Below are 26,814 nucleotides of genomic sequence, written 5' to 3' on the forward strand. Positions count from 1 at the left end.
TCTGGAAAAGAGCGATGTCTCAGAATGGAAGATCTCCACCTGACTAAATGTTTATATGTTTTCATTCGTGTGCCATTTATGTGAAACAGGTTTTTTTAGATGATTCTGAGTAAAACAAACTCAGCACAATTCATAGCACTTTCAAACTCGTATCAGGATAGAAATGCCCAGAAAGTGTGTCTTTATTTTCCAATCTTCTGATATGAGAACAGAAACTTGTTTTTGTTGCTTCTTAAAGATCAAGTATGTTTTGTCTGATTCTATTTGTGAAGGTTTGATTTTCTTGAAACAAAAAAACAACAATTCAGGCACATTTCATTTCATTTTTCCTTTTCAAGCCTACAAAACCTTAATTTGCTGATTTAATGCTTAGAATATCTAACTGTTTGTGAGCTTTTGGGCTTGATAACACTATATAGGTCTCATTTTATGAGGAAATAAGAGGAATCTTCAAGAAATTAAAACTTATTCCACATCTTTACACAGACACAGACTTTACACAGTTTTTGAGAGGAATGGCAAGATTTTCATAAGCAACAAATTGAATCATGGTTTTAAGATCATCAATCCTTCAATAAACTGAATTAAAAGTTAAACAGAAGTAGAAGCTTATTTAAATTTCTAAAATTGCACGGCTTATTTATGATCACTTTTAAATTGCTTATGGGTGTGTTGATATTCTCAGATAACATATGTGAAGTTAACTGGCTTTAACCTCAGATTTCCCTCCAATTTTGCTATAGAGCCCATTTTTAATTGCATCTCATCTTATCTTTCACTAAGAAACTGATATTCCAGACCACTTCAGGGAGAAGCGTCGTTAGCATGGCACAAAGTTGTGGAACTTTAGAAACAAGTAAACCTTTCCTCCATCCTCTCATGAAATCACTCTTTCTACACTTGCAAGCGGTTTGTAACTTAATAGGGACAAGATGACAGTTCACAGTGGCGCGTTCAGACTCAGCTTTCCATATGTGGTGTTATTGCTGCAAGAGATCACAAAGATATAAACATATTTGTCTCTTGCCTGACGCCAGATTGCACCAAAGTAGGAGATGCTTTGGTTTTTCTGAGACCTGAACTGATAAAAAACTTGAGTCAGTCTGCTGCCACACGATTGAATTCTGCATCATTTGCTGTAAAACCTCACTGGGCTCATTGAACTGGAAAATTTGCTAGAAAAAAAGGCGCTTTAATAGAAGCAGATGGAGCTTTTGAAACGATGACTTTTACACATAAATCATTTAAAGGCTACTTGAGAGGGTTTAACAGCTCCAAAGGAGAAGAATAAACACAAAACTGTGAAAATGTGGAGGAAAAGGCGCAGGAGATTGAATTAATCACTCCGATCTGTCACACATTAGAGGGATTGAAAGCCGTCCCTATCATCCTACGCTGTGGGGAGATTGGAACACATCAAAGGATGTTACTGTTTTTCATGTAACAACATTCATCCACCGTCTGACATTCAGAAACGTCCCCCTGATGAGCGTCACCTCATTAGCCCTCAAACCACAACAACTGACAAGACACCAAAGCCTGTGAGACCACCCTGTCTTCACAGTGAACACAGCGTCAGCGCTCGCTCTGCAGAGAGGTCGGGACGGCTTTCTGTGGGATAGGCAGAGGAATCAAAACACTTGCTGGCCTTGAAGCGCTGATCTCCACAGCTGTGCTCTCCATGTGTTGCTTCCTGCAAAAGAGGGCAGAGCTCTGAGGCCGGGGACACACTGGGCCTCTCACGCCTTCGCACTACCAAGAGGATAAACCAGCCTTTTCCAGTCTTGATACTTATCTACTGTGAGATTTAAAAACTGTAATTACAGGAAGTTTCCAAACCTTGTGTGAGTCACACACAGTTAAAGAACCAGTATGTTGCTGTATATTCACAACTTAGTATCCTGTAGTTCCCACTGGTCTTTAAATAGAATTTGTGAAGTTTGTTGACCAAACAGCTTTTGACAGTATGCAAATGAGCCACAGCTTTGATTGATTGCTTCTAAATTGCTGCCGGCTGCAAAGGACTGTCTGAGAATAACACCCACAGTACTATGGCATCCAATTATTGGAGTCACTGGCAGGTAAATGTAAATGGTTGTGGTCTGGTGGTTTAACGTGAGCTTGGACAAAACATTACACTACACCACTAATGTCATATTCAGTCCATTGCAGACAGCACCAGCTTTAGGTCGGGTTCAGCAAATCTGTGATGCAATATCTCTATCTATTGGACGCTCGCCATTTTAACAAGGGCGACAGTTTTGCAAAGTGTGACGCGAGGAAATCCTTCTGATTAATGTCTTCAACTCTGTTTCCCAGTCCAGACATGAGGTTTTTTTATTTCAGATGTTTACTGTTTAAGGGCAATTTCCTGCTTATGAAATCCCAAATGCACCATCAGTCTTGGTCTCTGTAGGATAAACTGTCTCATTTTGGGAGGAATCTCAGTATTAGCTGAGACTTTAGTTGGGAGTTGGGAGGTCCATGGGGTCCTGCCCCTGAATTGGGACACACTCATTTCTGTTTGATTCTCACAATAAAACTGGGGCTATTATTAGTCACTGGTCGTTCCAGACCAGACCAGACTGCAGCGGTTAAATCCCAGAGGTTATTGAACTAACTATGGGTGCGTTTGATAAGCATATTCCTTCTGTTATGTTTTCATTTCTAAGTAACATGATCCTTTGAAGGGGACAGTGGGATTTTACATGCGTACTTAAAGTCCAGCCTGCAGGACATTTTGTTGACCATAAATGGGTCAAATGAGGACACAGCACTGAAAAGAGGAATAATTCACCACTGATGGTCCTTTTTTACAAGCTCAGCTGGGGAGCTGATGGCTTCATTGCTTCCTCATTGCTCTCGCTCGACAGATTCAGAGGGGAGTGCTGCTCGGCTGTTGCATTTGGCCTCATCGTCGTCAGTGGAAACCTGCCGTCTGCGCGCTGAATATTTGCCCTTTGAGAAGTCAAACCCCCCTTCAGGTTCAAAAGAACTACTTCATTCCTTCCTAAAGTTTGGGTTGGCAGGCCAAGAATCAAAGCCACTCAGTTTGAATGGGTCTCTGCGAAGCGAACTTATATACGTTTGTGTCTGAACTCCTTCTAAAGCAGACTCAATCACACACCAGCCCTATATTATATATACCTGCCAATATGTTTTAGTAGTAAGATAACTTCTGCACCTAACTTAAAACATTGAACTCGTGTTCTCATTTCATGTTTTCCTTCCTGACCCTGTGCTAGTGTAGCAACTGTGCTGCTATGTATGTAAACGATAGCAGCAGAGTCGAACCTACTAGCTAGCTAAATAGTAGCGGCCTATTTGTGAAATTCAACATTTACATTCACCGCAAAATGCAACACAGTGAATGGGACGTCTAACAGGTGGTGTTGACATCTTCTCGCCTTTCAGAAAACCTGACATGTCCTCTTGTTTTGTAATGTCAAGAAGGCAATGCTAGTTTGTAGCTAGTTACACCAATGACTTTACCTCAATGTGACACTGGATCTGTATCCTAATGAGGTGAAATGGTACAATGTAGTCATATCATATCTAAACATTGAGCTTATGTTGGCTGTCTGGCCTTTACATCCTGTAGCTTATAGTCTTTAGCAGAACGCGGCCTCTTTCTCTGTGCTGGTCTGCATCGTAATGTTTAATGTCCTGTACAAGTATGTTACATTACGAGCCGAGCTCTAACGTGTTTTCATGACAATTTTCCACATATGTTTCCATGTTTCATTCTATGTTCTCCATTATTTGGCCGCCTTCCCACCAATTCTCATGCTCGTGCTTCCACTCTGCTTCTAAAAGTCCACATAAAATCCCTCTTCTCAATCACTTATGATCCCCTTTCAATACGGCCATATTTGTTTTGTCTGCTTGCCAGTCCCTGTTCTTGGTTTCATTCTTTTATGGTTTCGGCATTAAAAGCAAGAATTCCCTATAAATCAGGCTGCTCGATTAACAGCCTGCAATGAACTGTAAAGTGACTCACAAAGATACAAGGAAAATGCAGTCAACAGTTTTACAACCAATCCAACAGTGGGAAAAGCTGACGGTTTGATTCTTTTGATGGCCCATCACACTGCTGATGTGTTTTGACATTGAGAGGAGCCTTTGAAGGTCAAGGTTTTGTTATATTTACACATCAAAGCAATTCCGGTTGGATTCAGGAATTGTTTAGACGAATTCTTAAAAATTAGCAGATATATTTGTTTATTTGTGGTTATTTCCTCAATGAATCAGGCACATTTGTCCCATGATAGACATACTAATGGTTTTGATGTGTGCATCTGGATAAATGTTTGTTATATTAATTTCTGTGCCCTTATACAAGTAAGAGGAAATATTGTAGCAAATACCAAAACCTTTTCTTTAACACTACACAAATGAACACATGGAGCATCTGAAATTCACGACACTGTGCCTGATGTTCAGAGGAGACAACTGGAGATAAAACAGGGAGTTAGTTAAAAATCTGTCACAACCGCAGACTCTGGAACACACCACTTGAAACTCTCGCCACAAAGTGATCGCAGATGGATACTGGATTGTCAACAGACTCTGAAGAAATCAGCAGACAGAAACCAGACAGAAACAGTGAGGTTGGTATCAGGCCATCGCCACATACAGATGGGTAGTTTAAGAGGTAACGCATTGTAAGTGATTGTTTGATTGTGGTGAAAAATTGACCTTAAGAGTGCTTCTTGTGTTGGAAGATGACACTAAATCACAATTGGAGGCCGATGTTGAGAAACGGTGTTGTGTTTGCTGCGCATCACTGATATTTAAGAAAAGGATAGAAAGCTACATATGCAATCTGGGTAAATATTTGTTTAAACTTGCATCTAGCTGTGGGATCATGAACTAAGATGATCGCTATGGCAACCACAATCTTCTACCGTACAACACAATGTATTGTAAAGGCACATTTACAAGCCAGCCAGTGTTCTGTACATTTTCTCATGTTAGCTCATCTCTGATGCTTCTACAGATTTGCCTGCTTTAACGTTTTCCAGCCGTTCACACACTCTACCTGCGTCTGTTCTATCTCTCGCGAAACATAAACCTTTATCATGTCTATTTGAGGATCCAAGAGGTAATTTATGGGCTTTTGCAAAGGGTGGAATCATTTTCTTTTGAGGAATTAAGGGGTTTCCAAAGTGGAGTTCTCCCATGTCTGCTTATGGTGGTAGCCCCCGAGTTGTTATCTCTGGTATTTGGTGCAGAGCTCCTCCACAGACGTGCTTTCGCCATGAATTAAAATGGTTCCACATTACATAGACCTCTTATTTTCCCTTCACATTTGCCTAATGGGTGGAAATCGCTGTGATTTTTTTCCAAGTCCCATATCTGCACGATCTCATTTGCATAGTTTCCCTGAGGAAAATAATGCATAATAGTAAAATCTTGATAGGACAGACGTGGGATGTGTTCTGGTGATGGAAACCTTACACAATTTTTGGCTATTTTGCCACAAATCACCCCATGTTCCCTCCTCCCACGCTTTGTTGCCCCTGTGTGAACTGACATTCTGGACAGCTCAAAATATTCTTGGCTGACAAAATAAATAAAGGGTAAAACTTCAAAGCAAACTTCTGAGGCCAAAACATCTGGGAGAAGGGGTTTGTCACGCAAGGTCAAATCAAATTTTTACGTAAAGTTAGTGTTGAAAAAGGAGCATCCTTGCTTGCTGAGGAGAGGTGAGGAGTACAGATGGACAGAATTATTAAGAGACAATATACGACTCCTTAATCAGCCTATGAGGGGGATGCACTTTAACTTAACATCTCACATAAAGAAGGACGTGAGCACATCAAAAATGAATAATGCAGATTTTGATGGGATTATGGTGTTCCAACTTTTTATTTATTGCCTTATTTGGAGTAGGTTTGAAGTGAAGAGTCCAACCTGTACCTTTGCATACTGTGTACTGGGAACAAATTGAAGACCAAAATGATTGAAATCTGAAACCATTGCTACATTTTCAGTAGTTTTATTGAAAAATGCCTCTTCTGATTCAGAAATAAATAAGAAAATAAGGCTGTGGAATTCACAAAATGTGCAGTTAAAACATGAGAAAAGCAATTCTATGTCCATAGTCTTGCAACCAAATCCCAACTGCATTGATAGAAAACAACTATATTCTGACTTAGAAATCCTCAGTAAATATACAACACAGACATGCAATTCCACATTTGGTAACAAAAAACTTAAACAAGAATTAAAAAAAAAAGTCAGATTATCATTTGGTTTACAGGCCTTATAAAAGATCTTTGGGGATAAAATTCATTGAACATTTGTACTGATTGTGTGTGTTTAACAGCTTTATGTAGAGAAATTGCCTTTAGACTGAAAACAAGGCGGACAGATGAAAGTGTTCAGAAACATACAAACGTCCTTCCACATACAATGATTTATCACACGATTAGTGCATTACACATTGGAGTCTGATAAACACTTGCAGTTATATTACAAGCAGACACTTAAGGAAACACATAGCAAGCACACAGGTTTATAAAGAGAGAACATTTTAGACTTATGTCCATCTTTCTAAACTTTCTCATGTTGCCCAAAAATATATGTTCAATATAGCCATTTGGGTATCAAACCCATATGTTCTAACTTTGTTCTGACTCATATTCGTGATGGAACCCATTCTGAGAGCTCCTTACTGCAGCTATGATGCTAGTGCTTCTGTTTTGTCTCTTGGCAGTGATCTCTTTCCTCGCTGGTTTCGTGTGTAACCAGGCGATTGTATTGTCTCAAATTCCTCAGGTGGCGCCACAGGCATAGACACTACATCAGGTTCAGGCTGGTAGCGGGGGGCTAGAAAATATTCGGGACGGCCAATCAAAAGAGTGTTTCTGTCTACAATCATGCACAATTTAAATTATATTGCACCATACTATGGACTTCCTAAAATGCCCTGTGTCAGACTTTAGCTTTGCTTCCTCCTTTCTCCAGGAAGTCGAAAGAAGTTTCTTGCTCTTTCAAGCTTAGTATGAATGAAAAATATACGATAAACTGAAAACTGCTTCAGAAGGTTATGCTGACATTTACAGTAAACATCTGTTAAGCTACTGGATAATAAAAACAAAACAAGCAAATAACCAGCTGATACTACAAAAAGACAAATGGAAATGGTAGGAGAGCGACATTTAGCACCGATTGGACAATGTAAACAAAGAACATGATGATTATTAAAGTACAAATGGAACATGCTTTAGTCACGACCAGAGCTCTGGCTGTTTCAGTAACTTAAGGCATCATAAACAGAGGTTATGGTGGTAAGTTAGCAGAGGGTTATGAGGCACAAGCTCAGTACAGATGTTAACTTGATTTTTAGTGAAACGTCATGGTTCATACATCATTTACAAGGCAAAAAAAAAAATTAGTTTTATTTACATGTATCACCTCTACATGAATATTGCTTTCAGTTATGAAGTCCACTTTGTTAGTAGTTGTTTTGGGTGGTATCTGTAATTGTACATGCTGCTTCTTTCATAGAAATGCTCTGTCTCTGTTTTGTTCCCCAACGGTTTGTGGTTCAAGATGCAAACAGGCCAGCAGGTTGCCATCACTGTAGCTTGTGAGATGATGTTAGTGCCAGTCCACTCCGTTCTCTTTTGACTTTTTTTTAAATGTTTGTTTTAAGGTTCAATAATAACGTCCGTGGTGATTATCCATACATGCCCATTATGCCCCAAATGGGCAAACATCTCAGAAACAGGACTTCAAAGTGTAAAGCAGCACAGGTGACTTAGAAGGTTTACTATGCCATACCTGAAAATAGGTCAAAGAGGGTGTTAGTCTTTGTGGAACAAAGTTATGGTCATCTTATGATTATTATTATTAACTTATGTCATGTCAGTGATCTTCTCCATGCCATTCGCAATACTGCACATCAAATGTATGGATGTACTGGAATATCGTGGTTCCCAGTCAAACTTAAAGGAGGTGATTCATAAAAACAAGTGTGACCTGTGACACGGATCAAAACATTACATTTAAATAAACTGACTAATCAACATCAAACCGAACATATGAGAAAATAAAAATCATACTGGTGAAATGTTTAGGACGTGTTGTTTACAAATCACACTCTGTGCCTCTACAACAGAGACTTCAGCTTGATTATCAAGGCTCTGGGACCATGACATTCTTACCTCCATACATTATCAAAGTAGTTGTTTACTGAGTTGCAAATGTAATTAGTTTGCATACAGTCTGTCCTGTGACATGGAGCCATGCAGGGCTTAGATTGTGTTGGCCGTACCTGTGTATCCTTGTCCATTGTATGGAATGCCAACACACTGAGAGGAGTCGCAGTAACCAGGGGGTCCTGGTGGTCCTCTCACCCCAGGAGTACCCTGGCGACCTGGAGGGCCACGAGGGCCGGCGGAGCCAGATTGACCCGGGGGTCCCGTTCTCGACTCTCCAGGTGGCCCTGCAAGCGGAGAGAGGAGGTGAATCCCATTTGAAAGTTGCGACTGTGGAGCTCAGCAGAAAACCCGCTGACATCATCCGTAAATCTCCAGTGGAAATGGGGGGGAGTGACACGGGGGGGAAGCAGCACTGTAATTTACATTTTTCAATGGCTCAATTAAAACGCTTGGCCAAAAAAATAAAAAAGATGCAGTCTGGGTCTGTGTGGAGTTACTGAGCCCCCCAGCCCCCGACCCCCGACCCCCCCGGCCCCGTCTGTCTAGACGTGAAAACTCAAGATGGAATTTTCCCCCCACTCTCTCCCTCTCTCTTCCTCTCTCTCTCCCTCTGCCTCCCTTAAGTGAGCCCATGTGTTGTCAATGAAGCCACCAAAGAAAGCTCATTGTACAACAATCTGATTCTCCCACACACACAAAAATGAGTCATCAGCGTGGACTTCCACCCTCTGCTCCTCGCTCGGTTCTCCGTTCATTCACACAAACATGTCAGTGCGTGATGTCGCGGGGTAGACAGCAATAGATGGTTCCTGGGGTTTTCCACCCCATGGGGTAGGAGATCTTCTAAAGTGAGACGCTTCTTCGAGAAAACAGATTGGATATCAACAGCAGAGGAGGAAAAACTCTGCACTGTTTGACACTGACTGATCTGCTTTAATAACACAGAATCAACACTTGTGCGTCGAGCCGACCTTGAGTGGAGACTGTAGCGGTACTGACAGAGACAAAACTCTCCCACATTCTTAACATAAATGTGCACAATGTGTGGAGAAGCTGGAAATAGGCACCAGACATAAATCCTTAAGAAAGTAGAGAGATGTGGGTGTATTTGGGCTCTTTACGTCGAATTTATGCGGCGCAGCTGCCTGAGCAGAGGTGACAGAGGCACATAAAGGTCATTTCAGGCCTCTGTGGTTTTAATTGGTCTTAGGGGAGCAATCTGTGTCCTAGAACGCTCCACAAATAAGTTGAAAACGCTGTCACAAGTGGAAGTGGGTTAGAACTGAGTGTAAAAATAAAGCAGGAAAAGAATAGTGTGAAAGCAACAGAGTGCCTGCAGCTGCTGGAGAACAACGCTCAGCAGATTCACTGACGGTGGTTTGCTGATGTTTCATGCCCCAGTGTGGTGGGTGGGGATGGATGCCAGCCTTGATGTGGGGATATTCATTTAGTTCTTGGGGGGAAACGACAATAAATCTCTGATGGGCTGTTTTACCCAAGAAACTGAGGGAAGAACCAGCAGTGTTACCTTGGGGACCGTTAGCTCCTCTTTGTCCTCTGAGTCCAGTTCCTGTAGTTCCTCTCTCTCCCTTCTCGCCTGGTAAACCTTTAGAAACCACCAAGCAGAGAAGGAATCAATATCACACCAACACAGCAAATAAACCTCAGCTCAGGAACAGCAAAGTAGCATTAAATAATATGTTGGCACACTAGATGGAATCATGTTTAGACTGAAGGAGGAAATGCACTTATGTTGTTATTCTGTTCATGCTGGAGCAGAGTGAATGCCACTACAGTTTGTCCTCCAGTTAGTTCATTGCTTTCAATTTCCTTATTATATCTTGGTAAGCATCTCATTAACCCTTACAAACACTCAGAGTTTAAAAGCTGTTGAAGTACCTCTTTCCCCTTGACTCCCAGGTGAACCTGGACCTCCAGGGAAACCTGTGCGGCCGGACTGTCCAGGCTCTCCACGAGATCCCTGGCTGCCAGCAGGTCCAGCAGGACCGGGAGGCCCTGGAGTGTTGCTACGATAGCCAGACGGAATCTGGTTGAGCATCATGTCAATCCTGCTCATTTGACCTGCAAGAGGAAACCAAAGTCATGTCAGATTTGGGTTGGATTGATAATGAATCACCTTTAGGATGAAGGAAGGTTTGGCTTACTGTTCACAAGCTGTTCACAAACTTGTCTGGCGATGGAACGCATCATGTTTTGGGAAGCAAAGTCTCCCTAGAAAACCAAAACATCATCATATAGAATTAGCATTGCTCTTCTTAGTGATGCTGTATAGGAATGAAGCAGATTCCTTTCATTGCAGTACAGCAGACACCTACCTTTTCTCCTTTCTCTCCTTTTACACCAGCAATTCCCTGTCAAGGAGATATGAAGGACTTGTGAGAAAAATGTGCAGCTGTAAGGAAGACATGCAGAATATATGCAATAAAACTCCCTTCAACCAAAATATGTCATAAATGTCTGATTGAACTGAGTACACAGCTTGGTCCTCATGTGACCATGAAGCTCGGTCATATTACTCAATACCTACTGGATTTCCTGTTTCTCCTGATTTCCCTGTTTTGCCGGTGATTCCAGGCACACCTGGATTTCCAGGAGTTCCCTGAAAAACACAAAACAATGTGATTATCTGGAATAACTGCACAATAAACATAATGGCACCATTTAACCCCTGCACCCTGTTAAAGGTTGTGTCAGATCCTTAAAGTTGGGGCATACAGAGCACCGAGCCAAGAGGAGATGGAAACACACACACACACACACACACACACACACACGTGCGCAGCAGCAGGGATGGGACGCAGGCACCAACCACGGCTAATGACTCTTGGAGAAGTCGGAACACTATAGTGCATGTGAATTCTATACTGGCATGAAGCCCGTTGGCATTATGGCAGGATTAAGTAGATTCAGACCTCCTCAAACCACAGAAAAAGAAAATGAGATGCATGTGCCATCCTCCTAACAGTGAGAGGCCTCAGCATGCAGGCGGCTTTTATGTGCTGTTCCAGCAGAGTGCAACTGTGGAGCCAGAGGAGTAATTGCTGAAGATATATTGTGAAGTAAAGCACGCTCCAAGGAATATTTATTTGGCTCTTTTCTGTCCGACCCAAAGACACCGAGATAAACATAAACACTTACCATGGGCCCTGGTGGTCCTCTGGGTCCAGATGGTCCCTCCTTTCCTGGTGGCCCCTATGTAGAAACAACATGCAATCACAAATGGGTTACAACGCACAGGGGACCCTATACATGCAATACATCAGTGTCATGGCTTTATATCGGTTTCAGCCTCCAGTGACCGTGTACAGAAAATCCTGCTGCAAAATAAATTACAACCAATGTAGTGTTGCAACTGTGAAGCTACATGATGGTCCATAGAGTTAACAAGGTGATTCCTGAGAATATACGTCTTTAAGTGGGTGTTGGATGTATTTTCACAGCGTGTACTGTGTGTACAGGCCTGCTGGTAGATCTTACCCGCCCTCCGCCTGGTCCAACGGGGCCTAGAGGACCACGAGGTCCAGGAGAACCCTGGGAGAAAGCAGACACACGTAATCAACTGCTAATGATTGGGAATAACACATTTTAAAGCCCCCAAATGTCCCTGTTGTAAGAAAATAAAAACTGTACTTTCCCAGCTTTGTAGCCAAAGACAACACACAAACTAACAAAATCTCTAGTATGAAAAGTGTGACTGTGTAGAATAAATGCTGCCAATTGTATGTATAAGACCTGCAGATCCCTTTACGGGATTATCTTTCTCCCATGTCAGAATTCTCTTGTTCTCAGCGCAGAATAACTGGAGATGTTCTCTGTGCTTCACTGTTGTGCGATGTGAGCTGAATGAATACATCGTTTCTTAGCCAAGAGATGACTTCGTAATGCCAGCGCACAAATGGCCTCCGAAAGGACACACCTAATGTGTTTAAAACATGTAACAAAGCCAAAGTGTATTTCATGTCTGCACAGATGGTTGCCTTTGGATTTGATACAGCAATGATGTCAATAAAGACGTTGAGACTTTGAGACACTGGGTGAAGTTTGAACCCTGAGAGTTATAGTAATGTCATTATGTGAGGCTGATCTAGTTAGACTTCCCTTCCATCCCAAGTATCCAGGATGATTTCTACTGCCCGTCTCTAAGTCTTCACCTCGTCGAGATCATCTTCAATTACCAGGATGGTGATGAACATGTTCCATTCCCCAATTCCCTTTGGTAACATGAGTCTGCGCTTCATAATAATTTAACTGCATCCCTGGCCTTCTACCGTGTGTCAATCACAGCGCTGATTTGAGAGCTCAGGTCTCCCAGAGGATGGCATGGTCTACCTCCCACTCCGAGTGTGGTTTCAACCTCGCCATGTGGACTGAATCCAGGCTCCAGTAGCAATGAGGCTCTCTGTGGATAGTCTCCCGTTTCCTGTTCATAAACCACAAATGAGAGAGGAGTACTTACTTGCACACCGGGCAGGCCTGGGTCTCCGGAATCTCCCTTTGGTCCGAGGCGACCCTGAAGGTGGAGGAGGAAAACACCGCTTATTCAGCAAACTGGCCGGCTTTAGTCTTTCTCTCATTCTGTCAGTCTGTGATTGTTATTCATTTTGGTAGGTAGGAAAATAAGGAAGTCTAGCTGCCAGTCTGGGATCAGAGCAGACTTTAGGAGTGTTATGTCTTGTGACTTCAGCTGTAAATCTCATTCACTCATTCATTAAACATTCAACCAAGCACACAATTATTTCTTACTACGTTTTGTGTTCCACGTGTCATGTTTGAATAACGGTTGTAGTTATACAGCGTAGGTTAACTTACTGGTTGTCCAGGCAGGGACAGTCCGTTAGGGCCTTGTGGACCTGGTGGTCCCATTGTGCCTGGGACTCCGGAGTCACCGCGCTGACCCATTGGACCCTATAGTATTACCAGACATAACACAAAGCGGTTAAATAATCACAGTCTCCCACACAGACTCATCAACACAGATAGAGACGATGATCACTAACAGTGTTGAGAAATGAGCCCCCCTAAGCCCCCCCCTTAAATCAAGGTAAAGAAAATATACAGCAGCATTCGAGAAGTAAATTCAGATGTGCACAGTTTGCATTGTCTGATGGTAAATGCTAACGTAGTGCTGTACAGCGGAGAGCTAACAGAGTCTTTATTATCTACAGGATATTGATAATGTAAGCAGGCTTCCTTTGATCAATTTGTTTGAGTAATAGCTCATTTAACATACCGATAATAGAGTTAAGAACACCAACATGCTTAAACTGCTCTAACTCACTGATTGGCCTTGTTCTCCTCTGTCTCCTCTTGGTCCCTTGGTTCCTGGGCCGCCCTGAGAAAGCAAACAAGAGTCAGCATCAGTGAGTGCAAGACCAGGAGCAGATTCCAAAAGCCCTAAAACCCCAAACTCCTCACTGGGGCTTAGAGCAGTTACCAAGAACACATATTCCAGACTTTCACTATTGTTTTTCCATCAGGCATTTATCTTTTGACACTTCTCTTCAGGCCCACACTTCATTGCATGCCGATGGTCGCATCCTCCTCTTTCCAAGGGGAAAAGAAAATATCAATCCTGATGCTCTGCCACTCCTTAGCTAGATTTGTAACAAATAAAGTTACTGGGGCTATCATATTCTCATAGTTTATCTGTGTGGCTCATCATAGGAAAAGTATGTTATTGTCATTAACATCGACATGCGAAAAAGGTTAGAAATCAGGTGAAAGTAAACAGAAGTGGAGGAGATGATATGAGACATGGAAGAATGAATACCGAAGGTCCAGGAGGTCCCTGAGGGCCGATGCTGTCCTGTGTGCATGTGCAGGAGTGAGGAAGGGACGGGCACTTCGCCTCATCTCTCTGAAAAGTAAGACAGGGAGGGAAATACAGAAATTAGATTTTACACCTCAACTTCAGGAAAGTGCTCATAAAGTCCATTTCACACTCGTCCATTTTTAATAATAGGAACCGTGTCGTTAGAGCCATAAAAATCAGCTTTGGCAAATGTTGCCTGCGACTCTGCTGGGAGTTTAAGGAGAACAGACAGATCAGACAGCCTGTAAAGGTCAGAATGGAACACTGCCTCGTAATGAAATGTGCCGGGAATCAGCAGAGTCATCGACGGGGGCTTAGGACTAAATGTTCCACAACAGCTGAGAGCCTTCGCCATATTTTGGGAAATTAGTATTTTGATCTGACATGTTATATAACACTGCAATCACTGACATGATGCATTAAACCCTGATGCTTATTACACACAAATGACTTGTAATTAACTAAGTGCACATGCATCCGGTGTTTAAAATACCCAGAATTAATGTGATTTACTGTCTGCTCTGTGATCTAAAGGAGCACTTGTTTTCCTGTAATTGGAAGGGAATATTGGCAACACTCTAGCACAATTACACAGAACACAAAGATGTATTCAACCCAGCTGAGGCACTTTCTCTCTGTAAAAGGCAGGCAAGTTATCAGCCGTGCATTTGGTTTCATGACCATATGTGTATATCAAAAGCTTATTGAACTCTCAATGTTAAAGAGGGCACACATGTATGGGGAAGGTTCTCAATCTAAAATAAGGATATGAACGGTACAGATTCTAATCTCAAATCCAAAGAATCCTGTGCAAGCATCACTGAAGTTAAAAATGGCCTTTTGACTGGACACTCTGGTTTAGATGACATCCTTCACACCCCTCTAGAGTATCCATTGTTCTTACTGTGGAGGGCAGGTCGCAGCATCTGTCACGGCTGATCCAGCCCAAGCTGCACACAATATCGAACATCTGGAGCTGGAACTGCACAACAGGAAAACAGAACAGTGTTACAAATGGAATCGCTGAAAAAACAAAAACAACAATTAAAATTCTCAGACAGATAGCAACTCAGACAGATAGTTCGCTTTTGTCCTCTCAGCCCGTAACTGGGCGCACTTTAAACATAACTGTGCATCCAAAGAGCAAAAGGTTGCTGGAAACTTGTGGGATGCTCCAGTGAATTAGTTTTTCCAATGTCTTTGTTTCAAACGATTTTGTTTCTTTTCACTTACGGTTGCAGAAAGCCTCTTTCCTCCTGTAGACTTGACCAACCTTCCAAGCACTTCATAGCCGTCCAGTGTGATGTTGCTGGCCTCCTTGATGGGTTTCTCTGCCACCTCTTGGCAGTCCACATTCAACTTGACTTTCTCTGCTGAGACGGTGATGTGTAGCTGCAGAAGAAGGGTAGAGAGACAGAGCTCCATTAACAAAACATCCTGATTTTGTCTGTTTTTGTTCAAATTACTCGGCAAAGATTACTGAGGACATTGGAGCATTCAAACAAAAATGAGGAAACTGCAACCATGAGGCTACCAACAACCTCACTGAACCTTTCTGAACCATGTTGTGTGATGCTTATAAAGATGCTGATACTGTATTCCACATAATTGCTGGATTTATGGCATTATTTAGTCTTTGCAGAACAATGTTAATTATAGATTCTGATGTTACCCTGCAGTGGTTAGGGGTTCTGGCATACAACTGCAGTTTGATGCCTCTAAAGATGAATGGAGCATAAAAAGGAAATATACAATACAACTATTGACATAACCATGTAGCCATATATATAGCGTTTGTATAACAACACTGAATGACAAGTTGCCAGATCCTCCAGAGGACCCCACTCCACATCTTGAAATGATATAATTTGCGGTGTGCCATCAAAAGTTCTACACTTTCCATACTTTTCCTTCACAGTTGCAAATTTTCCCCCCGCTGAAACAGTCAGACAAGCTTTCTTTATGTCAGAAAAAGCAAGCTACCATTTCTTTCTACAAAGCCATACCAACCACAGACTAGGCCATACTTCTTGGCAACCAATCGCAAAATTACATTCGACTTCCTTGGCGACGGAACAAACTATCTGGTGGACCGCAATGGAAGAGGGTGTTGGTTATCCCAAGATGCTGGCATGGATATTTGAACCATGATGCTTTTGAGGGCTTACCAAAACAGATTTCAATGATATACTGGGATGGCAAATAATGAGCATGTACACTATACTGCATATTACCTCACTGACCAATAAGCAAACACGATAAAATCACTTTAGTCACTGGAAAACGAATGTTCAGTGGAGTTTGTGTTCTCGTGGGCGCTGCTCCCTCAATGTCGAGAGTTTTGGTGCTCTCTGCAGTCAAGTGTTGACAGATGAACAATTGCCATGCATCAATTTTAGTCCTCAGTGTTCGAAATTCACTGTGTCAACACTCTACAGACAGAGTCCATATGGTGAAGTTTCTGGCTCACATGGTCTGTTTTTTCTCCAGCGCTCTCCACATATTTCCATGATCTCTATCAGATTCCGTTTTATTGTTCTTGGCTCTGTTCTGGCCGAGTCCCAAATCTATAATCCGGCACCTTGAAGGCCTTATGGTTTTAATTTTCGTGCACGCACTAACAAGCAGGTGGTGTGAGCCGTCTCTATGAAAGTTCAACATTCGGCAAGAATAAAACGGAAAAAATATTTGATATCAAATCCGGGAGGGGGGGGGGGACTAATTTCAATTTCCACAATGCTTGGACTGATCGTGGAATCCGCAGTGGGCCCGATTATTTTCACAATATCATTCTTGAAGGTAATCTTCTGTGGCCGATCTGGCAAACGTGAACACAGCGTTGCTAATGCTGCTCCAGACCTGGGTGCATGATCAGTTAATTTATAATTTCCTGTGTTTCATGTGTGGTTTCTTGGATCATCAAGTCTACTTGTCCAGGTCAGGGAAAGTCGAAAAGAAAAGTCAACTTTATTTCTGTGACTAACTGCTTTCAAAACAAAGAGTACAATGCCTGCAGTCAGTAGTCACTGTCCATTTGTGTTATAGAGACCTGAGAGGATTATAGAGCTAGTTTGGCTTTGTGTAGATCATCGTTTACCTTCCTTTTCTATCTCAATTAGTGAATGCGTATATTGGCACAACCTTCTTAGCCTTGTCCAGAAAGGAAACTCTGAAGGAAAGACCGCAGAAGTTCTTCAAGAATAATAGAGCTTGTGTGTTTTAAAGCAACGGGGCAAGTCCATTCAATCTACTGTCCAATGGGAACAGCAGCTGAGCATCGTCCATCAGTGTAGTTCTCTGGTTAGATCCACAAGAATAGACACAGATAATGGAAAAAATATCTTTAGTTCCCTCTCTGGACTCCCACCCCTGGACTGTGGGAAGGGAATCCCCAGTGGACTAGTGAGTGGCTACCATCTGCTAAAGTGATTTTTAAGAGCATTCCCACATGTTCAACTAGTGGTGGACCATGACCTCACCAGGCTGGGTGAGCTTTTTACTCACTAGCCTAAGGAGGAGAGTACAAAAATGCATATATGAGTATAGAAATAATGCCCTATAATGGCACAGGTCAGTTAAAAAATGACACAAAAGGAAACACTTAAGAATTAAAAGTATATCAAAAAATGTGCAATAAGGCAGCTCATGGGAATCAAACGTAATGGACTGAATGCTTTAGTCCAATCAAAAGCCACTGCCAGAAAAAGCTGTGATAGAAGATGCATCTAACATACTGGATCCAATCCTACCAGCCGTCTTCATGATCTATTTCAATCTTAACATAACTCTTAAAGGTCAACATGGGACATTTTTGTTTTGTTTAGTTTTGGTTCGTTTTTCTTGGTCACAAATGGTGTTCAGCACATTAAGCCAAATTGCCATTTGTGACAAACCTCATCACAGGTCACTCAGGTTTCAGTCCACACACACACACACTGAGGTCACCCCCGGTCCTCCCCGTGGACAAAGTGTTGGGAAACCACTGACAACATGTAAGCCAACACCACAGCAGTTAGCAGTGGCACTTATTCAGCAGACCAGTAAATAAGCACCTAGGTAGACCGCTGCAGACTCGCCAGCCAATACTGTACCACAACCGAGCCACCCAGTGTACATTCAGACTCCAGGCTCCACCATGGCCGCAGAGTGAAAGAACACACACACGCACACACACTCATATATAAAGATCAGGCCTGTATCCAACTAGAACAGTCGTGTAGGTGATGTCATTTACATCTAGATCTGAGTCCGACATTTTCCAAGGTCCCATTCATTCATGGAGTTCTACCCTACAATTAGTTAGATTGTCAGGGAAAAGCCATTTACAGTGGGCTCTGATCTGAGGGCTCATATCGCTCTCATCAGTCCCTCGGTTATTCAAAGTTTGCTGAGAAAAGACCGTTGTCTGTAACATCAGGAAGTGGGCGAACTTTGATGTTGATGAGATCCTCATAATGGAAAGAGGCTTAAACGTTTTGATTACCTTAGAATTTGAGGGGGAAACCTTGTTTACTAAATAAGAGGCACACTGTTCTTGGATGCAAAGTCAAACGCAATTGGACATGCCTTTGTGTACATTTTCCTTTAGTGGACAATTTAGAATCTCAATTCGTTCCAGGTCCATACTTAAATATACAGTTCTGCATTGTTATATTCCCTACACCCTATAGTGGTAAACCATACCAGCGGATGTTTTCTATGGGCTGCTGCTTTGAGCCGGACGCCATTTGATGTTTCTTTTTACCCTGTGCAGTGGCCCCAAGGGACTCCATGCTATGCTATATAAACACAAACACTGTTAATCACAGTTGAAAGCTTGGCATGTGGGTCTAATGTAGTGGTTAAATCAACTTAAAGGAAACACAACGTTTGCAAAACAACACAAATACAAAACGTTATTTCAAGTTAAATGAGAAGTTTGGACAGATGGAATGTTTTATTCTGTTTTAAAGAATTGTTTGGAAAGTGCTCAGGGAGGTAATTCTTGCATGAAAGACAGAGGATGATGACATGAATCAGTTTTTGAGTCAACAAAATGTATCAGTGAGACAGTTGGATAAAGATCAGTTCAGCCTGGAAAATCCTTTGGCCTACTGTCATTTCTAGCAAACAATGTGTAGTTCTTTCTCCCACAACTCCTATTCTTACTACACCCTCTGCTCCCTGTCTGTCTGAATCAAAATGCAAACCAACACTGTTATTCCTTCATATTTGTGAAGTATTCTTCATATACCCCGGGCTGTCTTCTCTCAGTGAACATCTGCTGCGTCTCCAAACTTAATCATTCATCTCAAACAAGCCAGAACCCAGAGAGAAAGAAAAATCAGACCAATCCTAACTTCTGCTACATAATGGTTTGGAATTCAGTTCACTACTACAGTGTCCAGTCTTGTGAAGACTAAAGGCTACACACACACAGACACACACACACACACACACACACAGTGTACTCGATACCCCTCCCTTCTAGAAGCATGCATTGTGTTTACCTTGTGGAAGCTTCCATGGAAAACCCGCTTCACTGACTCCTCATTAAATGTGGCTTTCTGGATCTCTCCTCGGGTGTCCTTGTTGTAGAATGTGATTGTTTTGCTGGAAGCTAAAGGAAACAAGAACCTTTGTTGAGTCCCTGACAGCGCGTTACGACGCGTTTGCACGCAAAGCCCAGACAGGACTATAGAGAACACATGGCTACAGTGAAAGAAGAGGGATAAAGAAAATGCTTGGAGGGATTAGGTCCATGCCCATAATTAATTGCATGCATTTACCACGTGTGTAGACAAACATTTGTCAAGAAATACTTACAAGTGCGGTGGAAAATTGAACTCAAGCTTAACGTAGCGGATGGACGCAAATCACTCTACTTTACTTCATGTCAAATGTTATTAAGAGAAAGAGAATTGACTGAAGGCAATAATGATGATAAATGAACCCCCCCCCACCCCCCCCGATCTGTGGCCCAAAGCATGATGGGAAACTTACGGTTGATGGTGATCCCAACTTCAGGGTTATTTCTGCCGTCAGAAATCTGCCAGATATCAAAAGCCTCATTGGGCGTGTCAGGCAGGAGGCGGAAGAGCATGATGATGGTGTAGGACGGGGGAAGACCATCGGGATGGATCTCCCTGTTAGGGTTAAAAGGAGAGGACATCAAGTCCACTTTCTCAAACAATTTCGGGGAAAGTATTTCTTATTTTAGTTCCAAACTTTGAGTCAGAAAGCCCCGAATGAGAGCAACACAACACCAAAACCATTGAATCGTTACACATCACGTCAGTCGCGAATGCTGCAGAAGCTGTAGGATTGCCAGCTCTCCCCTGGCCCCTTGTTGAAATTATCCGCATATTGAACGTATTTTCTGTCCCTTATCCTACGTTGCAGTTCGAAGTGTTACCATTCGTGCGTATTAAGTCAATTGCTTCGCCCATGCACACAAAATACTCATCATTATAAACATATTAACAAAGTATGCTTAAGAGGTTTGAATACTCCAGCAGTTTTGCAATTGCCTAATGACGCTGTAATGGGGACCAGTACAGAGACAGCTCTTGACCCAGAGGCGATTTGTTTGGTCCCAGTGTGACAGGTAGTGTTTGGGAGGGAGGAGTTTGCTAGCACCTTGTATTCTTACAAGCTGCAACGACAGAAAGAGCTGGTGTGTGAGCTCAGTGTTGAAGGACTGCAGAGGCTATTGATTCATTACACATAATGACTGTGGGCTGGGCAGGATTATGCTGCATGGGGGACAAGGCCAACATGAGCTGAGATTTATATACAAAATGAGACACTCTAGGACACACACACACAGTCTTACTTGGTGGGTTGGGTCAGGAAAGAATCCTTGTGCACCCTATAGGCAATGTAGCTGTTAAAGGAGCCTGGTTCCATGGACACACCACTCATGCCAGCAAACGTGCGGTCTGTGAGGTTGAAAGCTTCCAGCATCCTGAAGCCTGTAAAGGTAAACAACACAAGCCACGGTGAATGTGTGGAATCATACAGGGGCGGTGGTTGTATTCTAATAGTCTCTCTGTTTGGATTTGTGTATTTGTGTGCGCTGATGCTTACCAGGTGTGGTGAAGCCATCGATGTAGATCAGGGGACAAGCTGAGACAAGACACAAAAGTTGTAAGGGGTTGGAAAAACAGACTGAGGATCAAAGAACATGATTCATCTCTCTTCATCCTTTCCTTCTGGCAGAGGATCAATTAAAACAGTGCGTCTATGGGAAAGCTCCCCTGTTGTTACCTCTGCAGGTGCACTGATTTAACACCGCAAACATCACCAAAACAAAGCCAGAGACATTTCCTTCATGGAACACAGAATTATTTAATGACATCAGCAGTTCCGTATAAGAGTCATCTGAATCTCTTCTTACTGGAAGTGGCTGTTTCACAGATGAAGGTGATCAGGTTGTCCTGGATCTTGGCAAAGGCATCGTAGTCGTCGACCACAAACACGTGTCTCTCACTGGGTTTGCTGCCAATGAGTCGCAACTCTGATGTATCCACATCGGCCACACCAACCACAAACACACTGTAGCCTAGAGGGGGGCAAAACACACAAATATGAGCACACGCACACACACACACACGGACCATTGTTCAGCTTCCAATGGCCACAGGCAGTTCCATCTCTAAGAATCATTACAACAGTTTGTTCAATTGGCCAACAAGAGCTGGCTCGGACCGAGGAAAATTAAACGTGGGAGCAAAGACAAATATGTGATAATTCAAAACAGCTCCGCCACATTTGTACATGCAACACCAAAAGACACGTGACAGCGAGTGACGGATCCAAACGTACCAGAATGCTGCAACTTCTCAGCGCTCTTCTTGACGTCATCTTGGGAACGTCCGTCTGTGACCACCACCAACACCTTGGGGACGTTCTTCCTCATGCCACTGTCTGAGGTGAAAACCTTTTCGTAGACGTGCTTCAGAGCAACGCCTGCGTGAGCGGAGGAGGAGGATGAGGAGGAAGGACCACAAAGAGAAAATCCAACGTGAACAATTCAGACTTTATCAGGATTACTTTGTTGAGATGCAACTGATATTTACCGAGGCCAGGTTGACATATTCTGACGTTTTCCTTTACCTGTCTTGGTGTTTCCTCCTCTGTAGCGGACAGTCTGCAGCGCTGACAGCACTATGCCCTTGTCATGATAGGTGTTCAGCTTGAACTCGGTCTTGGCATCATCACTGAACTGCACAAACGAAACCTGTACACAAACACAGAAATCGAGCGGTGCATGACGATGGATAACCCACACCATTAAAGTAAAAAATGTGAAAGGTCCAACAGAACTTGTGAACGCTTTAAACACGCAATTCAAAGCTGGTAATGCTGACCTGCATGCCTTTGGGGTTGATGACATCAAAGGCTCCAGTCATGCTGACGACAAACTGGATGACCTTGCTGAAGCTCTCATCTCCGATACTCCAGGAGCCGTCAATGAGGAAGACCAGGTCTGCCTTGGCGCCTTTGCACACTGCGGTTCATTTACAGCAATATTACAGGCTGATCTAGGTGAGGCTATAAAAGTTGTTGCTCTGGTACAAAGCTGTCCTTACCGTCAAGAGCAGGGGGGACAGTTGCTGGGGAAGGAGGGGTGGGAGGCTCGGTTGGCACCTCTGTGGGTTTGACCACTGCAACACAAGAAAGAAACACATGAGACAACGTACAAATCAGAGCATCCAGTAGGCTTTACAAAGAAGCTGTAACACTGAATTTCTTCTTCTTTCTTAATCCGTCCTCATACGTTAAAAGATGAATAGTTTTTCTTACATGTCCTCTCCTTGACGCTGACTCCAGGTCCCTCTAGGTTGGGGGTTTGGGTGTACACAGTGGCGTTGTAGAGGCTATCTGGGGTCAAGCCATCGAAGCAGTAAGTGCTCTCTGAGCCTCTGACGGTGATCTCCTGAGCTCCTTTCTTGGAGGCTGGAGGAGCAAGTGGCAAAGAGGCAATCAGTGAACACGCAAACTGAATGTAGCTGAAGTGTTCTCCATCCATCTGTGATAGCTATCGCACAGCAAACATTTCACTCTGCTCCAGCAGTCATACAAGAGAGGTTTCTTTTCAATTCCCTCTCACCCGCTGTTTAATTTTGCAGCCTCTGAGGCATATGGAGACACTTTGGGTTATATCGTCATTCACACGTTGAGGGAAACATGGTAAAACGCCTTTAACAAAATCCAGTTGCAGTCCTCTAATTAACTCACACTCACAAGTCGCATGAGACAGGGCTTGTATAGAATGTTAGGGGAACACACTTACGGTCAATAGGATTGAGTTTGACTCTGTAGGAGGTGGCTGCTCTGTGAGCAGCCCATCGGATGCAGAAAGTGTCATAGCCGATGTTATAGGTGGTCAGGTCGGTCACATTCAGGTACACTGCGGGAGAGCATTGTTTTTATACATTCATCTTTCACAAAAAACACCTTGGGAGACAGCAAAAACAGATAAACCAAGTTTGATATCAACATACATGTTGTTCCTGGTCCAAGCAGAGGTTCACTGAAGCCTGTGTTGTACTGGGCCAGCACTTTTAGGTCATAGGTGGTTCCAGGTTTCAGGTTCTGCAGTTGGTGGGTGGTCACATCTCCAACAAACACCTCCATAGACTCATCAGAGCCTGAGAGTAGAGGAGAATACAATGAGCACACTCCCTCTGTAACTACTAAGTGTACTATAAAATATACATCGATAAAAATACATCCATACCCTCAGGCTGGTAGATCAGCTTGTACCCGTTCACCCTGGCAGGAGCGGCATCCCAGGCCACCCTGAAGCGGGTGTACCATTCATCAGAAACACGGAGATTCCTGGGGCCAAGCATACCAACTGTGGGACAGGACAGTAAAGGCTTCAGTTCATTGTAGCGGGATTCAAATTCTTTACATTTCCAATCTATTCCCTGTCAGCAATTACTGCATTATGGCTCATTATATGTTTTGGATTATGTTAAGCATTGTAAAATTCAGTCACATCAGAGGAATGAGAAAAGAGAAGCCCTCTGGAGGAATGGAGTGATATTATATGAAATAGAGTTTGATTCATTCCAAAGCCAAAATGGAGCAGGACACTGGCCAGCTCTGTGAGTCTGAGATCTCCCTCACTGGACCACAGCCATTTCATAATTCTCTGGCAAAGACTCTTGGCCTTCATGAAAAGTCAAGAATTTCACTTATTCCACTTTTGTTTCAATCATCCAGGATCCTAATCAATGGATGAGTCCACTCAGATTTTCAGCATAGTTATTTTCTGTCTGCGAGCTCAATTGTCCACATGCACATGAGCGTGATGATATCCTTCATGTGTATGTCCATATGCATTCACATCGTGTCCTTCAGTGCATTCTGTAGCAGACGGGATAGTTTTTACCTGTGCGACCATCTCCATCCAGCTCGCCTCCTGGTCCATCAGCGTAGATGGCAGTCACTTTGATATTATAAGGTGTGTCTGGATCCAGGTTCTGCAGGACCACATTGTTCCTGTTTCCTGGTACCGTGGTCTGAAAGACATTTCAGTGTATGAGTACAAATGAAGTGGCAATTTGCGTTGAGTCAGTATACCAAAAACCTTTTTCTAAAGCAGTATACACGTTGGCTTACAAATTCCTCGATGGGATCTCCAGTGGTCTGGGCGTAGTTGATGCGGTATTGCATGACTGGACCCACAGCATGTTCCCAGGTCACAGAGAGAGTGCTGGTGGTGGGGTCGTATACACGCAGGTTCCTAGGGGCACTACGGGGAACTGAGGATGAAAACAGCACATGATTGGAAACCACTTGTGCACAACAACTGCAGCAAATCATTGATTACTGTCAAACCTCTCATTAATCTACATCCTGCTCTAAAAGGCTCAGTCCATAGGTTCCCCTTCAACACCGGTCCAGGTTCTTACGTGTTTTGCCAGCGTCAGAGACTGGGGGTCCCTCTCCATCAGAATACAGGGCAACCACCCCAACATTGTAGTCAGTGTCAGGCAGCAGCTGCTGCAGCAGGGCAGTGGTGGTGGTCCCTGGGACCAGAACCTAAAGACAAATCACAAACCAACACTTTTTAGAAAAGCTCACAATTACACATGTAGATTTAATGTAAACCCTGGGCAACAATGAAAATAAAATGTGAACAAAGATTGTGTGTTTTCCAAGAGCTAGAGGTTCTGACAATTCTGTAGGGGTTTACAGACATGACGCAGATCCCCCACCCAACACGTGTACACATAAACAAACAGAGACCTTTCCCCTCTTTCTGACAGCTGTTCATGTTGCAAGATTGACACCTCCCTTCTAATCAATGGCCTCTTGCTGTCAGCACCAAGTGAAAGGAAGAGGCAGAGATTCCTTTGATGTTGAGGAGGTGGTTGTGGGGGTGGGGTGGGGCTGACAGACGACACTGACTGTTGTAGAAACCAGTTGAATGGAAGACAGAAGACAGCTGATAACTTTAAAGGCAACCTTTCTCTTTTGTGTGGGTCAGTTAGTTTCTGTGCTCCTCCAGGCTCTGGCCTGCTAATGACCCCTGTGGTGAGAACGGGGATCGCGGAAGGAACTTGTTAGTAAACGTCCAATGTGAGGGAGGAGTCTGTATGTTAAAGGGGGTTGTGTGGAAGACAGAACACAGTTGTCCATTTGTGTCCAAGCAAATGTTTCTTGGGGTAATAAATAGAAGTAGCTTACACATTACACAGCACAAGTCCCATGGCTTGCTTTAGTCTTTTACATCTATTGACCTATTGGGTCCAATGACCCATCCAAAAAAATAATCTAAGTATAGCTGATGTGTTGCCTTAAAAACATCACATCACATCATTGCTGACACACATAACTGGTTTGGGTGTGTTTCGTGCCATAAATACAGACAAAGAGAACATCACTATCAATAAACTGCAGACTTTGTTCTTCAAAGACTAAAGTTTTTGATGGCACAAACTTTCTGTCAGATGCAATGTAAAGCGACACTTCAAAAGTTTGTGGATTCTCTAAACAGCCCAGAAATCCTTTCCGCGTGAAGATGTGGGCACACTGGTGCCGGATGCCACATAACAGGAGGCGTAATTAAAGAATTTCTGCCTTAATGAGTAAAATCTTGGCTTGAAGTTAAACAATTTATACAGAAAAACAGCAAAACTGGCACTAACCGTAAACAGGCACGTGTTCAAATGCATTTAGTGCACAGACCGCATTTGGTGCCCAGACTGCTGCTTCTTCTTCTTCTTTTGATAAACACCTCTCTCTTCCTGTGTGTATGTGTGTGTGTGTGTGTGTGTGTGTGTATATTTCCAGGGTATCACCTAAAGTCTCTGTGTCACTGTCACAATGTAAGCATGCGTTTATTTGTTTCCCCTTCCCACACAATGAATTGTAACTGACCGACTCAGAGGGCCTGGTGCCGGTAACAGGGGAGTAGACAACCCGGTACTGCTGAACTGGACCTGTGGCAGCCTCCCAGCGGACGTTCAGGGTGTTGGTAGTTGGGTTGAAAACCTGGATGTTCCTGACTGGGCTTCGCTCCACTGGAGAGGCAGGAATGTTGATTGGCAAGAGAGCGTTCAGAAGTCAGGTAAGAGATAAGAAAGTGGAAGATGGGGGAAGGGGTCAGGGAAAGGTAACATGAAAAATGGGTGGAGAGTGTGAGGAAGAGAGATGAGACGGAGGGTGGAGGGTGGAGAGGAGAGAGTGATGACAGGAGGAGGTTAAAGGTCAGCAAAATAAGAGGTGTAATGGAGTGAAATAGAGATAAAGGCAAGAGAAACAAAGACAAACATGGGAAAGGTTAGAGGTCAGTGAATGACAGCTGAAACC

The 26,814-nt window shown here is 43.2% G+C and overlaps 1 protein-coding gene across 4 annotated transcripts in view; it reads right to left on the reverse strand.

The window, feature by feature from the left end:
- Positions 1–5,985: 5,985 nt before the first annotated feature.
- Positions 5,986–26,814, reverse strand: part of col12a1a (collagen, type XII, alpha 1a) — a 51,319-nt gene continuing 30,490 nt past the window's right edge. For 3 of the 4 annotated variants that reach the window (XM_076161601.1, XM_076161600.1, XM_076161604.1), the window contains 32 exons: positions 26,383–26,525; positions 24,912–25,041; positions 24,619–24,761; positions 24,389–24,518; positions 23,729–23,848; positions 23,493–23,639; positions 23,282–23,398; positions 22,792–22,944; positions 22,578–22,652; positions 22,356–22,495; positions 22,102–22,225; positions 21,811–21,954; positions 21,383–21,547; positions 21,073–21,111; positions 20,819–20,957; positions 19,987–20,129; positions 19,494–19,603; positions 15,238–15,396; positions 14,909–14,986; positions 13,963–14,049; positions 13,471–13,524; positions 13,002–13,097; positions 12,649–12,702; positions 11,670–11,723; positions 11,331–11,384; positions 10,720–10,791; positions 10,508–10,543; positions 10,337–10,403; positions 10,071–10,253; positions 9,700–9,777; positions 8,285–8,455; positions 5,986–6,834 (listed from right to left, as the gene is read on the reverse strand). In XM_076161601.1, coding sequence (XP_076017716.1) covers positions 6,686–6,834; positions 8,285–8,455; positions 9,700–9,777; positions 10,071–10,253; positions 10,337–10,403; positions 10,508–10,543; positions 10,720–10,791; positions 11,331–11,384; positions 11,670–11,723; positions 12,649–12,702; positions 13,002–13,097; positions 13,471–13,524; positions 13,963–14,049; positions 14,909–14,986; positions 15,238–15,396; positions 19,494–19,603; positions 19,987–20,129; positions 20,819–20,957; positions 21,073–21,111; positions 21,383–21,547; positions 21,811–21,954; positions 22,102–22,225; positions 22,356–22,495; positions 22,578–22,652; positions 22,792–22,944; positions 23,282–23,398; positions 23,493–23,639; positions 23,729–23,848; positions 24,389–24,518; positions 24,619–24,761; positions 24,912–25,041; positions 26,383–26,525 — 3,554 coding nt within the window. In that variant the 3' untranslated portion in view covers positions 5,986–6,685. Of the gene's footprint in view, positions 7,792–8,284; positions 8,456–9,699; positions 9,778–10,070; positions 10,254–10,336; positions 10,404–10,507; positions 10,544–10,719; positions 10,792–11,330; positions 11,385–11,669; positions 11,724–12,648; positions 12,703–13,001; positions 13,098–13,470; positions 13,525–13,962; positions 14,050–14,908; positions 14,987–15,237; positions 15,397–19,493; positions 19,604–19,986; positions 20,130–20,818; positions 20,958–21,072; positions 21,112–21,382; positions 21,548–21,810; positions 21,955–22,101; positions 22,226–22,355; positions 22,496–22,577; positions 22,653–22,791; positions 22,945–23,281; positions 23,399–23,492; positions 23,640–23,728; positions 23,849–24,388; positions 24,519–24,618; positions 24,762–24,911; positions 25,042–26,382; positions 26,526–26,814 lie in introns of all 4 variants that reach the window. The other variant, XM_076161603.1, reaches the window with a different exon arrangement.

This window comes from Genypterus blacodes, unplaced genomic scaffold (assembly GCF_046128005.1).
Source record: "Genypterus blacodes isolate CSIRO-AG114 ecotype Tasmania unplaced genomic scaffold, CSIRO-AGI_Gbla_v1 ptg000112l_1, whole genome shotgun sequence".
NCBI classification, from domain to species: Eukaryota; Metazoa; Chordata; class Actinopteri; order Ophidiiformes; family Ophidiidae; genus Genypterus; species Genypterus blacodes.